The sequence below is a fragment of the Engystomops pustulosus genome, chromosome 4, assembly GCF_040894005.1.
Source record: "Engystomops pustulosus chromosome 4, aEngPut4.maternal, whole genome shotgun sequence".
Classification (NCBI taxonomy): domain Eukaryota; kingdom Metazoa; phylum Chordata; class Amphibia; order Anura; family Leptodactylidae; genus Engystomops; species Engystomops pustulosus.
Window position 1 is genome coordinate 154,455,373 of NC_092414.1, and position 15,437 is coordinate 154,470,809.

Here is a 15,437-nt window from a genome sequence, read left to right on the forward strand (position 1 = left end):
ATTCTTGGTATACATATGGTTTACAAGTCATAATGAACAAAATAAAATCATCTATAGGGGGGAAATTAGTTCTGGCCACAGGGGCCTTCATGACCCTTTTGAGAGCCACATGTTATGTGGCCTCCAGGCTGCTTGATGTCCAGTACTGCTTTTTTTTAAGAAAGGACAAAATCAATAATCTCTCCTCCTTCCTTCTTATGCCAGCTGGGACACGAGCAGAAGAGCTGTTTTAAACCTGTAGAATAAAAGCTTACAGAAACCACAGGACTTCTCTTACCCGTAGATACACTGTCATTAGAAGAACCCTTATATACACTAAGCATCTTCTACTGCTGCTCCAGACCCAACACAGAAGAGATCTCCATTCTGAATGTTTTGCTGATTCATAGATTTACTGGAATCTTTTGACATTTTCAGTTGTATGCACATTATATTTTTAGTGTACCTTACTCAAAATAGATTTGGAGTAAAATACATCTGTTTTGCACACTTCAATTAAAATTATTATTACAAATTCTGAAAATGAAATTTGTTGCTAAAGTGATAAGACATTGATAAAGAATACAATAATTTTATAATATGCTTCTTCTAAATAGGAACATATAATAGCTTCCGAGACACCTGTTGGGCGTCTTTCGGACTGATAGGGCTGATAACTCCATTGGGCAATAAACTGGCATGGGGGCATCCACATAATAGAGGCTCTTGGGCAAAGAGGGCAGGAAGCATCTATATTCTCATACATTGCCTGATTCTGAATAATGCCCCCAGTGGAAGTTTTCCATGACACATGCAGGTTTGAATTTTTTATGAATATGCTCTGTTTTATTGGGCAACTTCCTCAAAATGCACAAATTCAGGTAATAGATCAGCTTTATAAATTGCCCTATGAAACAACAGCATATTATTGTCATAGACTAATATTATCATATGTATTGCCAAAAAGAACACTAAGTGTTGAAGTGCCAGACTCATGTTTTGTTGCCTTTTGCATCACAGTGCATTTTAATTTAATATAATTTAATTCAATATGTGATCAATCCATTTATTGATTGTTATGGGCAACAAAGAGACTGGTTCAAGAATGTTCAGCATAGTGTATTAGTCCGGTGCATTTACTTGGAGAACACTTCTGTTCATATGAACATACACAGGAGCACATCAGCTACCATCCTAATCTGTAGGAGAGGCAGGTACAGTACAATTAGGGTAAAGAACTATTAAAGCACATTTGTAATCTGGTGGTAGAGTGTCCTAGGCTGCTTGTTATGTCTAGGGGATGGGGGCATTTTTATTGCCAAAATAATAACTTTGTAAAAGTGCCAGGGCGCTCAGGCTGACGGTGCCTGACGTTTCTCGGTCTATGCAGACTTTAATATATTCACATCCCCCACTGCAAGCCTCCTCTTGCCACCGGCCAGAGAATTACGATCTCTCCGGTGATGTCAGAGGGCCAGAGCGTGGAGAGAATGGGGAGTGTGCTCTATCCTAGTAGCCCGTCCCACAGCAGGAGGAGGCTTGCAGCGGGGGCATGAATATATTAAATATATATTCTCATCCAGGGAAGCCGAGAGGTACTCGGGCGGCGTCAGCCACTTTTACAAAGTTATTATTTCAGCATTTAAAACGCTGAATTACATGTGAAAAACTGTACCTTCTTTGCCCCTAGGCATAACGAGCAGCCTATTTAGGACACTCTACCACCAGTAAAAACACCAGAAAAAAAAACACATTTGCTTTCTGGATAGAATAATGCAGCCTTTTATTGGTGTATGGAGCTAATAATTACTCTTAACTGGAATGTATATTATAAGTGTCATTCTGATTAATATATTAGGCATCAAATTTGAAATGTGTAGAAAACAGTAATAATGTTTAAGTTAGGTCAATCCACACATTTTAACTTTTTTATAAGGGGAACATTCATATTTGACAAATTTGTTGTCACCTTTCCAATGGCTTAAAATCTGTTTTAAATGTCGTATATTAGAGATGAGCGAATCATTCAAGATTTGCTTCCCTGAAACTTCGCTGAAATCTATTCTGCCTGAAAAGATGCTGCTTTAATTGTCTTGGAAATTGGTATATTTCCCTGTAGTCCTCTAAAACACAGATTTTTATATAAAGGTACTGCTTAATTTCATGAATTTTTTTTTCTAATTTTTTACTTTTTGCCATTTTCAACAAAACAATAAAATTGGTAGCTTCACGGATATGGTACAAATAGACAATAATGGAAGCCATCACAAGGTAATTTGAGTCAATGGACATTGTAATAGCTCTGTTAGACTTGTGTAATTATTGTATATACAAATTCTTTCCAAATCTACACTCGCCTCTAGTTTATGCGAACATGCACAGAAATGTCCACAATAAACAGTCGCTGAGATTTCTGCAACAGAACTCCCCTATGTGAATGTACATTTGGTCATATTCATAGCTTGTTAAATTATATATGTATATACATCTTATGAATAGAAAGTAAGAGCTGTCCTATAAATGTGTTACCATAAGAGTGGAAACCTAAGATTCTGAGTTAGCAACTTGTGCAGTTTGAACAGTGTATTGATATGTGGAAAAGAAATAATAGCATTAATTGGACCACAGGAGGATTACAGTATTTCAGAGCAGAGACCTCCAATGATTTTCAACTATTTAACTGTGCTCTTCAAACATGGTGGCTGATTTGCGATACTCTCCTGACACCTCTGACAGAACGGTCAAGAATATCTATAGTTCAAGCCGGTAGGTTACCATTTGTTTTAGATCTTTGAATTGAACTGAATTTGCAGTTACTGTATGTACTTTAGTCATTTTGTTGAGTCCTGGAGCAATGGTTTGGGGTTTTTTAACGCTGAAAGAGAACAATGTAGGGTTAATGTATCTGTTTATTGTGCACTGTTAGTCTGTTACAAAAAAAAGTCAAATATTTGAAGAAAATATTGTTTTCTTCCAAATATAGCAGAAATTTTGTATGTTATTCAATGTTTCAGAAGAAGCATGGAAATGACTGTCTCAGTCGCATTGACCACGTTATCTCTGCATAGAGATAGGTATCCTGCTGGGAGAATGAGTGCTATCTGCAGTGGAGACTGTAAATGCTTTGGAGTGGTACATATTGCCCCATTAGAAATGTCTCTCTTCATTGCTTGCTTTTTGTTATTTATCTGTTTGAACACAGGAAGGCAGTGCTTATGCTGATGCATTGGGTTTTTTCAACTCTCATCGATAAAGAAGATTTTAATAAGGGCAATACATTTACCTTCTGCTTTGGAAATGACTTTTTTAATCAGATATGCTTAATACAACCAGTGAGGGGAGATTTATTGAAATTATTGATACTTCTTTCAATCTGGGGGACCAACAAAATGCATGGATACCTAAAATTTCCAGTGACAATTTTTATTTTCTGGCATAATGTTCCATCAATCGACCACAAAAACCCCAATAACATTTTAAAGGAGGTTTCTAAACAAGAACAAACCTCTATAAGGTGCTTCTCTGAAATTACTACATACAACAGCTTTCTGGAGTTGTATAGACCATGGCTTGGACATTCTGACACCTCTACTACCAATTAAATTCTCATTAAAATTGAAATTTTAATAACTATTGTATAAAAAACATGTTTTTCAACAATAATCAAGTTATGTATAAAGATGTAATGCATTATCTAAGGATGTCACATTTAGGCTCTAATAAGAACCAATGCCTCACAGTCTGTTAAAATTCATATACAAAAAAGTCCTGTGAAGTTTGTACATAGAAAAAGAAACTAAACTATATTGTATGACATATAGATCAGAGCCTAGTGAAAGTGGGGCATTCAACAATTTTGGCACAGAGTGGCGCAGGAAGCGTGCTATCATTTAAGTGGGACGTAAGTCTCTGCCGCAAAGGATTGATGAATGCACGGTCGAAAATGGTCAAACCTAACTCCAGCTTTTTGCTGCTCTAATTTTGCGCCCAAAATTGCCTCAAAAATCGTAAACCAGAAGCGCAGGAAAAGTGTTGGATTCCCAAGCTGCCCAAAATTATGCACCCAAAAAAAGTTGTGAAAGTCGCAAAAGCACTAATATTGTGGGACCGACAGTTCATAATTGCAACAGGCGCAGGGGAAAAAAAATCTGCCAGTCCTTTCCAGCCCCTTGCAGAACAATGGAAGCCCCAAACAGATCATTTGACATTTGGATTTTTAAAGGGTTTGTTTAAGTGTGTACATGGGAAATGTGACTAAATTGGACTGTAGTGAATGTGATACTATCCTAACTGTATTTTTTTAAAGGCACTGTCTAGGTGTGTCCATGGGAAAAACTGCAAAATGCTACACAACTGCTAATACTATACGTACAGAGCAATAGATGGTATGAAGTGTTTTCAGTGATTAGAAGTTGCACTGTTATAAGCTTAAGAATACCTTCAAACAGCTGATGAAGTTGCGGAGAGGACCCTCAGATATTGATGGCTTATCTTAAGAGTGGACCATAAGTAGTATGCACTGCTAATGCTCATTAAACTTAATTTGTTCACATACAACACTGGGCCACTTATAAGTTCATCGCTTTATATGTCTTTTAAGGTTTTAGACTTACTTTCAAAATACAAATATGAAACAGTGAAAAACACCCTCCCTAACAATACTTAACTGTGTTGAGATCATCATAGATAAATAAGTTGAGTTGCAGCGATTTTTTAAAATTATTATTTTTTATTATTATTTTTGTATCTTCCTCACATCAATTATCAAAGTGTAAGGTTGGTGAGTGTCCAAATGTACGAAGAATGTATGTATTGCCTGTAAGGTTGTTCTCATAGACATGGAAGGATTCTAGAATAGGTGTACTGTGTGTTTCAATTTATTTTCTTTTTTATTAATCAGGCACTTTAGAACGCCATGAAACAGGTGAGATGGCAAAAGCGATCCTTACTGCGTGTGACGATTTTGCCATTGAAGTCAACGACTCAGTGTTTAACACTGCTCAGGAGACACAACGACATAGTAGAACAACTTTCAAGTCATCAAACTCTCACAAACTGGGAGCCCTGTCCCATAGTTTATTGCATCCTGAAAAGCCATCCAACAAAGTAAGGAAACAGCATATTTTACTTTTATTCATAAATAATAGGTTCACAAAAATATCAACAATCAAATCTTCCAGTGTTTTGGAAAAAACTGTATAAACTGAATTTAGCTTCCTTTTGCACCCTATTCCTGCAGCACAGTGATTCAGTGCCTTGTTACCACCTTCAATAGTGGTCACGTGACTGTTGTGGCCAGTCAGTGGACTAATTGGTCAGAAAAGGGAGAATGGTAATGGTCACTGCTGAATGGCACTTCTTTCCCTGCTGTAACCACTGTTTCTAACAGTGAACTGTCTTACATCAAAAAGGACCCAGTAGCTTTTTTTTAACCCCCCACCGCCCCCACCAGCACCACCGCTACCACACACACCTTTTTAAGCATTTTTTAGGGAGTCTACGAGCAGATTTAACCACACAAAACTGCAGATGGTGATAGTTAGCAGCCCCATGGATCTGATATCTTTTATGGTATGGTGTATTTTTTCTGGTATGTTGTAAGTCGCCAATGTCAAGTAGGATACAATTCACTCCATAGATGCCTCGTTTCAAAAGCATTTTTTTTACTTTAACTTGCAAACTTTACATTCATATGAAACACTTGGAGCAGATTCATCTTCTCGCCGAGGGGACACACACATCAGATCTGTTGAACAAGCTGTACTGTAATGCGATCACGGCTATTGTAATTATTGTTGTATGGACTTTCTGTGTGTTCACTTTGGATGAATCTGTACCAAGTGTATCATTTGTAAATAACATTAATATAAAAATGCATTGAAATCAAAGCACTAATAGTGTGAATTGTATCCTGCTTGACATGAGCTAGAAGTGGAACATGGGAGGAACTCCATTTAATTCATCTGCCTTTTGTTCACATTACCTAGTAGTCGATGTAGCATTAAAATATAATAAAATATAAAACTAATAAATTTAATAAAATAATTAAGTAATTGGGACTTTAAAAACCAATTTAAATTCCTATATTGTAGCTGGACTAGGTGCATTCCTGCGTGGGATCTTAGAGCACAAACCCTCTCTTCTGCTCACACACAACACTGCAGCACACAACAGCTTAAAGGAAACCTACCACTTGAAGTGGCAGGTTTCAAATGGAAATACCGGGCACCAGCTGAGGGTGAGCTGGTGCCGGAGCTTATTTTTGTTAGTGTTTTAAACCGCGGTATCGCGGATTAAAACCCTTTTTAAACTTTATAGCTGGTGCAGGGAGGTACGCGCTCGGCGCTTACCATGCGCGCGACTGTGCGCACGGCTACATAGGAAGTGAAGGAGAGCCGCGCGCATGGTAAGCGCCGATACCGCGGTTTAAAACACTAACAAAAATAAGCTCCGGCACCAGTTCACCCTGAGCTGGTGCCCGGTATTTCCATCAGAAACCTGCCACTACAAGTGATAGGTTTCCTTTAAGGAGACTTCTCCAGTTCACCAAGTCCTGCAACAATCCCACAATATGAATCCATTTACCACAGTCCTGCTACTTACAACTCACACACAGGTTGATACCCAATACTGTCTGCAGATTTGTATGGTCAAAATTGCTGGTAGACTCCTGTTAAATGTATTCCTGTCCCTGTGAGATAGCTCCATGGCCCTTTGCTTGGTTTTATGGATCCAATCTCTCTCTGACTGCATTCATGATATCGTTATGAACATAAAAGTGAATATGAATATTTTATATTACAGCCATTCCCTGTATGTAGGTTCAGCAAATATTATATTATGTTTTATTTGATGTCTGGCACAAAGATTTGGGTTTGAAACAATATGGTGTCTTTAACATGAAACCATGATTCAACTACTGTGGATTAAAAAAAAAAACCTCAGGGGGATCGTATTAAGCTTTGTTCACTTTTTGATGTATTAATTTTAGCCTAATACAATCATGCATTATGATCAGAAGTAAATGAGAACATTAAGACTTTTATCTTGTTCCTTTAGCTTTTTTGTTCCAGAAAGATGAGATCCAGCATTACACATCTATAATATGGAAATCAAATACACTGTTAGATCTTATCCCACGTAAACGAAATGCGGTTTCAACAGATTGGATTATTATTTTTTAGCTGAATAATGTTTTTTAGTTATAAAGTTTTTATGCATGGATATTCAATATCCCCGTTCTGAAGGGTCAGTGGATTCCAGATTTTACAGCTCCTCCAGCATTGTGCCTTGAGCACTTCAGACATTTTCAATAACATCAAGTCTAGAACTTAAGAACTGGATTCTGGATTAGATTGTGGAACTAGGCAAATCCATGTCCTTTTGTTTATCTCCAAGGAAGAGAATTTTCAGTGTAGGAGTATCTAGTATCTATTTTAGTATCCTGGCTGAACCTGTTTGCTTTAAAAGGGTTGGTTCATCAGTAACCCATGTAAACAGTTGATTTTGACACCATTAAAATTAACAGCATCAGAAATTTCTACTGTAGTGCACAGTGAAGGCAAATGTAATGTTACATACAGATAAAAGCAATGTAAGGACAGCTTGAGTCAGTCAGAAGCTGAGAATGGATGCCAACTGTATAGAGATGGGAAGGGGATCCTCTATGATGTCCATATGTCCGTACTGGACATATGGACAGGGCTTGTCTTCATTAGATAACTTCTAATACTGTGATTTGTCAAACTACAGATGAAAAGCAATTGACACTGAAAAGACTTTCTAATTATGTCTAATTATTATCAAGGGTGATGTTAATGGCCATGTGTGCCTAATGACATCAGAAGGCTTGTGTGTTGAGACAGATGACGGCGCGGCTTTAAGTGTAATTCAGTAGTTATAATTCAATCAATAATGTCAGCCCAGTTTGTAACTATTCTTTGAGAAAATATTTTGTTCTTTTAAAAAATCTATTTAAGCTCCATCCAAGAGAGTAGTAAAATTGCATTCTCTGTTAATATCCTTATGTTGGTGCTTTATGATAGTGAAGTCCCCAATACATAGGAAAATGTTTGTCCACTGATTTTGCAGGACTATCCAGTTATCTTATATGTTTGGAGGTCTCCTGACTACTAACATAGCAATTATCATGGCCATTCTTTGTTCTGAATGCTACTAGCAAAAGTGATTGGCAATGGCTTGCTCTCCTCTTCACATACATGCAAATCCAAGTGTGCATATATATGGAGACGTTGGAAGGAATAGTTATGGTTTGGCAAACAGATATTAAAGGTGAATGTGCAGCTTTAGAACTACAAGGTTAGAGCAGATGTTCAGAACTACATGCAGTCCTGGGTTACATACAAGATAGGTTCTATAAGTCTGTAGGTTGAATTTGTATGTAAGTCGGAACTGTATATTTTATAAATGTAACCCCAGCCAGAAAATTTTTGGTCCCTGTGACAATTGAATTTTAAAAATGTTGGATTGTCATAAGAACTGGGATTAACAATAAAGCTTCATTGCAGACACCTATAATAACTGTTATAGCTGTTTATTGTAGCCCAATGCTAAAGTACAGTAAATTACCAACATCCAGAGGTCTGTTTGTAACTAGGGGTCGTCTGCAAGTCGGATGTTTTAATTAGGGGACCGCCTGTATTATACAGCTCTATGCATTGTTCTGCAGTGAAGTTTATGAAACTGTTTTGATCATTTGGCCGTCCAAAGAAAATTAATCTGGGAGCCAACCCTTCTGTATCTCGAAGGAAATAGATGCTTGCAGCCTCAAAATTGGGGTATTTTCTGATGGACCTCTGGGGTCGAGTATTAGGTAGAATCAGGGGCCACCGGAAAATCCTCTGGTACACTGGTGGGCCAGTCTGACACTGGTTTTACGTGCCATGTCATTGACTGCATTGTTCTATGTGAAGTGTCATGGCAAGTATGGCAGTATTTTATGGAACATGCTGAGCATAAAAATACAGTTTACTACCATAAATTTACTTATTTGCAGGTACATATAGTCCACAACACATGGAAGCAATATATATGGGATTTGTGTGACAGGGATCCAGTGTTCATCGTGGGTAACATAGTGAGCGGAGTTATGCATTAATCATGCAAATTAAGTGGAATTTTCATCGTAGACATTGATTATTTTGGTTCCTCAGAGCCTTGTGTACAGACAGTTGTTATTATGTATGCTGATGCTAGGTAAAACTGCTTTATTTCACTGTTCATATAGAAAGGATTCATGGTTACAGATCGGCTGCCTATTACACCGTAACTGCTTTTCTATTGTGTATATTTTATGATGCTCCATTGGTCTCATTGTAACAAACAAAAATCATAAGGGAACACATGTTTTCTACAGAGAGATTCTTATCCTTATGTTTTGTGTTCTAGTCTCACATTGAGGTCAATGAAGTACAAAATAGACAGCAGATGCAAAAAATCAGTTGAGCCATCCCATCCTCATAAATAAACATAACAAGGTCAATAGACCCCTATAGCACCCTCTGACCTTCTGTAGACTTACCTACAAAATAGTTTAATAGACCATGTCTATATATCCACCATCATTACAATAAGAATCATAGTACTGTGTATATATATATATATATATATATATATATATATATATATATATATATATAGAAAAAAGAAAAAAAGTTCACAGCGGCACTGCTTAACAAGTATGGTTGGGTGCACGCTCAAACGGGCCGGCTAGGTCCCACAGTCCATACAAAATAGAAAAATAGGCGGCACTCCAGTATTGTGGGAAAAATCAAGTGGTTTTTATTCCCAAGTTGCTACGTTTCGGCCTCATCCGAAGCCTTTCTCAAGCAATTGCTTTCTCATTGCTTGAGAAAGGCTTCGGATGAGGCCGAAACGTAGCAACTTGGGAATAAAAACCACTTGATTTTTCCCACAATACTGGAGTGCCGCCTATTTTTCTATTTTGTATATATATATATATATATATATATATATATTTATATATATAAATACATATAAAACTATATATAATATTATATATAGTTATAGTTAGGTCCATAACAGAGACAAATATACTGAATGTTGTCTCAGTCTAAATATTTATGTATTTATGGACCTAACTCTCTCTCTCGCTCTCTCTCTCTCTCTCTCTCTCTCTCTCTCTCTCTCTATATATATATATATATATATATATATATATATATATATATATATGATCTCCACATATACAATAAATAATGTATAGTCCCTATAAAATATTATATAATTACAACTTTATTTACATGGTAATGCAGGAGTTTTTAACTCCTTGACAAATACAACTTTTTGAGACAGAAATTTCAAAAACACTTTCCTAGAATTGTATTTTTATGGTGAACATTTAAGTCCTAGTACATGGCGTACCATGTGCGGCTGCAGAGGACAATGCGGGGGCAATGTGCTTCCCCTGGTTATATCTCACTTACTGCTGTCTTCATGCTTCTAGAGGGACCTGCAGGTTAATCTATTCAGATTTGCGTATCAATGCAGGAAGAAGCCTGTTCAGCACAGCCGCACTTCAAAGACTTGCTGTGTCACAGTATTTGTGCTCATGTAAATCTGGGTTACAAAAGAAGAATGCCTCAATTTCATGGTCCCCTGTCCTTTCTTATTTGGTTATTGTAGTGCACGTGCCAAGTGAACTCCCAGTAACAGAAGGCCACTGCTTGGCCTTGTGTGACAAATGCAGTTGACACAAGATCCATATTAATGTTGTCAAGCATCTTTGATGTATCTAAGCAGATTTTAATTAATTTCAACAGCACAATCTCTATGCTCCATTCTTTCATAGCCGTTTTGAGGAGCAATATTAACTCCTTCCCTTCTGGACATAACCACAACAGGACACTATATATTCTTTTTTTTTTTATGTAAAGCGTTTTCTCAACGAGCATAGAAATAAAACTTTGATATTTGCTTCTTCTTTTCCCAACAAAGGGCATTCATCAAGTCAGCGATTTGTGTGGCAAAGTGCCATTTGAATAGAGTATTGTTAGAATACTTATGGTCCGCTTGACAAGGACTCTTGCTGTAAATAGTGCAATTTGACTCCAGCTGTTAAAGAGTGTCTCTGACAGGAGCCAAATAGAATGGAGATGCTTTACTGCACCGCAGAAAAATCAATATTGGGTTCTTGTTCACAGTAACCTGCTCTTTTCTACAGATTTATACAATCATATATGGACCTTACAAAGGAGATGGAAAAAAATTCCTAACAATAAATAATAACATTGTAGCCTTGCATATAGAAGTGAGAAGTAATTGCCGTTGTAAACAATTATGACCATTTATATTATTTTTATTCTTTCTCCCCATATGTATATGTTTTATTTTTAGACTCTCACAAATAGTAAGAACACTGCAACGTGTCCATAAAATGTTATATGTGGCTTTGTTATAAAGATCAGGTGGAGCTGGTTTTCTATCAGCTATTTTATAGCGCATGCAGTCATAGGCACTAGAAAGCTTGAACGGATGGTAAATTAGTCACATCCGATGTGCATAAGACAGTAAAGTATCAGGTAAATGTAGTAAATTAATCCGATAAAGAAGAATACTAGTACAGAAATGCCATTATCATTGCCGTTGGATGCTTCTTTAGATAGTTACACGTTGCTGCTTTCATAAACTTAGGCTATAAAGCACAATATAGAACAACTCAAGATTGTTATTTCTGTGCTAACTTAAAATCTCACCGATAAGATAACGGAATACAGATTTTATTTTTTATTGTTAATATGCTTTTGAATCTATAGATGATAACATTGCTGGTGATAACAATTGCTGATAAAGCACGGCACAGACACACAGAAGACTTTACAATTAAAAATATGACACCTGCAGCAACAGAGATAAAGAACGTTGTGTCATCTAATGTAATTATGAAGAGCGTCATTCCTCATGTATTCAGCTATGTCTTTCACTTCACTAAAAACTTTTGCTTTCAATATGAAAAGTTATAAAATGTTTATATTTCGAAAAGAAACCAAGGAGAAAAACGTTAATATATATATATATATATATATATATATATATATATATATATATATATGACATCTGCAGCCACGGGACACATTACTAGACTCTCACACTGTTCTGCTGTGATTTTGGTCCTCTTCTTCCAGTCACTTCCACAATTCTGTGAGAGGTCCAACTCCTGTTGCAGAAACATTCCCCAGACCATGAAACTTCCTCCACCACTTTTCACTGACTTCTTTGCACACTTTTGGTTCAGCCTTTCCCCAATTTGTTGATAAACATAATGTCATTCATTCAGATCCAAATAAATTAACCTTGCTTTCATTACTAAAATAAATTGTGCAGCACTTCTCTGTCCAGGAAACATGCTCCTCAGCAAAGGTGAGTCTGTGTTTTTCAACCTAGGAAAGGAGTGTCTTTTAGTGGTATTCTTCTTAATCCATGCATCAGTTTTTACTAATAAAATAATATTACTGATATTTACGATTGTATTATGTACTTCCCTGTGTTGGATGTTGCCTTTTGTATGTACATTTTCAAAATTTAAACTCAAAATGCTAAAAATAAGAGGTTTGGTCACTGCAGAGTGGGCTTTCAGTCCAAATGCTCTTAAATGTTGAGGCGCTGTGTGACAGATCCTTATTATGTTCAATGCTAAACTTATGAGCAATTCCAGCTTCAATGTTGAAATGATTACCAACGGAGATTCTCCACATTATCCTGTCCTCTTTTGAATTTGTCTTTCGAGGGCGACCAGAGCCTTTGGCCTTCACCTGCATAACCTGCTTTCCGGATGGTTTCAGTCACTTTGGAACAGCAAACTGGAAAGTTAGGGTGCCAGTTATATAGGTTTTGTCAGATAATTAAGGAAATTAGCACCAAGTGCCAGATTACCACCAATAACTTGCAGAATATAGTTCTGGAAAATCTTGTACAATTTTTTCACATTTTTATTTTGTGCTTTAGAATATATCTAATTTATCAAATAAGCTTAATATACTGTCATTTTTTGCATGTGAGGCTATATTCACATAGGTCTTCACGGTGGCCATGGCATTTAGGAAAGTGTTGTTCTCTAATATTAATCTCCATATAAATAAAATCATCTTCAAAATCATATGCAAATTAGCTTAGGCAAATGACATGTAGAGCCTGAGGGAAAGCATTGCTGAATGAGCACTATTTAGGCCTCAATAGCATCTAGAACTATGTTTCTGGTGTCATAATAAAAATGTGAATTTCAACTTTCAAAATGTAATAGACTGCAATAGAAATAGAGATTCAGACACAAAACTATAAGCCTAATGCATGTTAAAAAATTAGATGATATTCTTTACAATAACAGTTTTAGATAATCTCTTGAAGTGACTCATCTCAGTCACTCTTCTAAGCTCATTTACATTTAACTTTTAAGATTTTTTTTTTTAGTAAATGGGAGAATTTTGTCAAAAAGAGAGAGTGATAAAAAAAAAACTATATTTCATTCCCTTCTCAAGAGTACTGTTAGTTTAGTGGTGTAAAATCTGGAGACAGTGTCCCTTAAAAGAAAAAACAATATTACAGTATTAAGGAATTCTTGCTTAAAGGAAACCTACCACTGCTCGCATGATAAAATCATGCGAGTAGACCACCCGGTAGGCTTTTTAATACTGATGCCGGCACATACTTTAGTAAGGCTGGGCGAACTTTAGTTTCGCTAAAAAAAACGATTAATTTTCATGTGTAAATAGCCCTCCGGTGCTACTCTACGTCATCTTCGGAAGGGCGATGGCTTCCGATGTTTAAATATTCACGCCTCCTTCATTGTAACCGTTCTCCTTCAGGTGCCGAGAGCCATGACGTCACCAAGCTCTCGGCACCTATCACCGTCTGGCTGTGCAAGAGTTAGTATCTGTGCATCTGTGCATGTTAGCACAGTATAGTCAGGCACTTAATTCTACCATCAAAATTAAGCATGGATAAACCTGCAACATATACTAATAGCTCCAGGACTGTGACTGTGGTGATCCTCAGATTCACAGGCTGTTACAATGAGCAGAACATGTCTCATGCAAACCCCTGATTTCTCACTCTTTGCCTGTGTAAACTAGCAGCAGTAGGAAGTGTAAGTGGTGGGGAGACCTGCTTTGCTTTTTTTCACCCTGTAAAGATACAATGCTAAGTGGTTCTGGAAACACCAACCAGAGCCATTCAGTCTCTTTAGAATAACTATAAAAGTTGATTTTGGAAGGATGGAGTCCATGGATATCAACTATAAGAAGAGTGCCATAGTCACAGTGCCTGGGTTTATGAAAGGAAATCAGGATCAAGGATTGTAAACCAAGCACACTTACATTCTAGTGTGTGCTCCCTTTGTAAGGATCAACTCTTCTTTTAGCTTCTTATGCGCTCGTTTTCACAATAAAGGCATTAAAATTATACAAATGAGCCTGAGGGAATCCAGGCTTCATATATGTAAATGGAACCTGAAGCCCCTCGGGCTCATTTGCATATTTTTGGGAATAAGAAGCTAAAAGAAGAGTGGATCCTGTCAGAGGGGGCACACACTAATATGTCAGTGTGCTTGGTTTACAATCCTTCATCCTGGTGGCATTTTACTTTAAGTATCCCTGGTTTATCAAAAGGAAGAAAGTTTGATAAATATACTCACCTGTTCAATAATCCATTACTGATGAATTACTACTTCAGTTGTCCCTACTGATCTTTGTTTATCATGAGACATGTGACCAGTGGTGTAACGTCACTGCGGGTCAAATGAAGAGGCTACAGCGACCACATGTTTCCCGCAATGGATCAGCAATGAGTGAACAGGTGATTTTTTTCTTTTTCACTAAAAAATATATATTATCCACCTTGTTGCTGTGTGATTTTTCCCTTTATAACAGTTGATAGTACATTAGAGATCAGCAGGGAACAAAAAGTTGGGATTATTCTGGTCACTGCTAGAGGATACAGGCAGTCCCTGGGTTAACAAGATAAGTTCTATAGGTTTGTTCTTAAGTTGAATTTGTATGTAAGTCGGAACAGCATATTATATAATTGTAACCCCAGCAAAATTATTTTCGGTCTGTGACAATTCTGTGACAATTGGATTTAAAAAATGTTGAATTGTCATAAGAACCAGGATTAACAATAAATCTTAATTGCTTAATTTGATAACTTTTTTAGCTTTTTATTGCTTTTTATTAAGGCTAAAGTACAGTAAATTACCAACACCCAGAGGTCTGTTTGTAACTAGGGGTTGTCTGTAAATTGGGTGTTCTTAAGTAGGGGACCTCCTGTACTCCAGTAAAGGGCAATTACTAGAAATGGACACCATGGTAAAATATTGGGAAAAAACTTACTTTACAATCTAGTAGTTCCTTTTAGCGCTGTATTTCCACTCCTTATGGGTGAGAACGTCTTGACGGCTGAGCATTGTCTTGCAGAGATAAATAGGG

The 15,437-nt window shown here is 36.9% G+C and overlaps 1 protein-coding gene across 6 annotated transcripts in view; it reads left to right on the top strand.

The window, feature by feature from the left end:
- WDR72 (WD repeat domain 72) overlaps window positions 1-15,437 on the top strand; it is a 135,826-nt gene that overhangs the window by 60,444 nt on the left and 59,945 nt on the right. For all 6 annotated transcript variants that reach the window (XM_072148193.1, XM_072148189.1, XM_072148190.1 and 3 more), the window contains one exon: window positions 4,880-5,085. In XM_072148193.1, coding sequence (XP_072004294.1) covers window positions 4,880-5,085 — 206 coding nt within the window. The remainder of the gene's footprint in view (window positions 1-4,879; window positions 5,086-15,437) is intronic.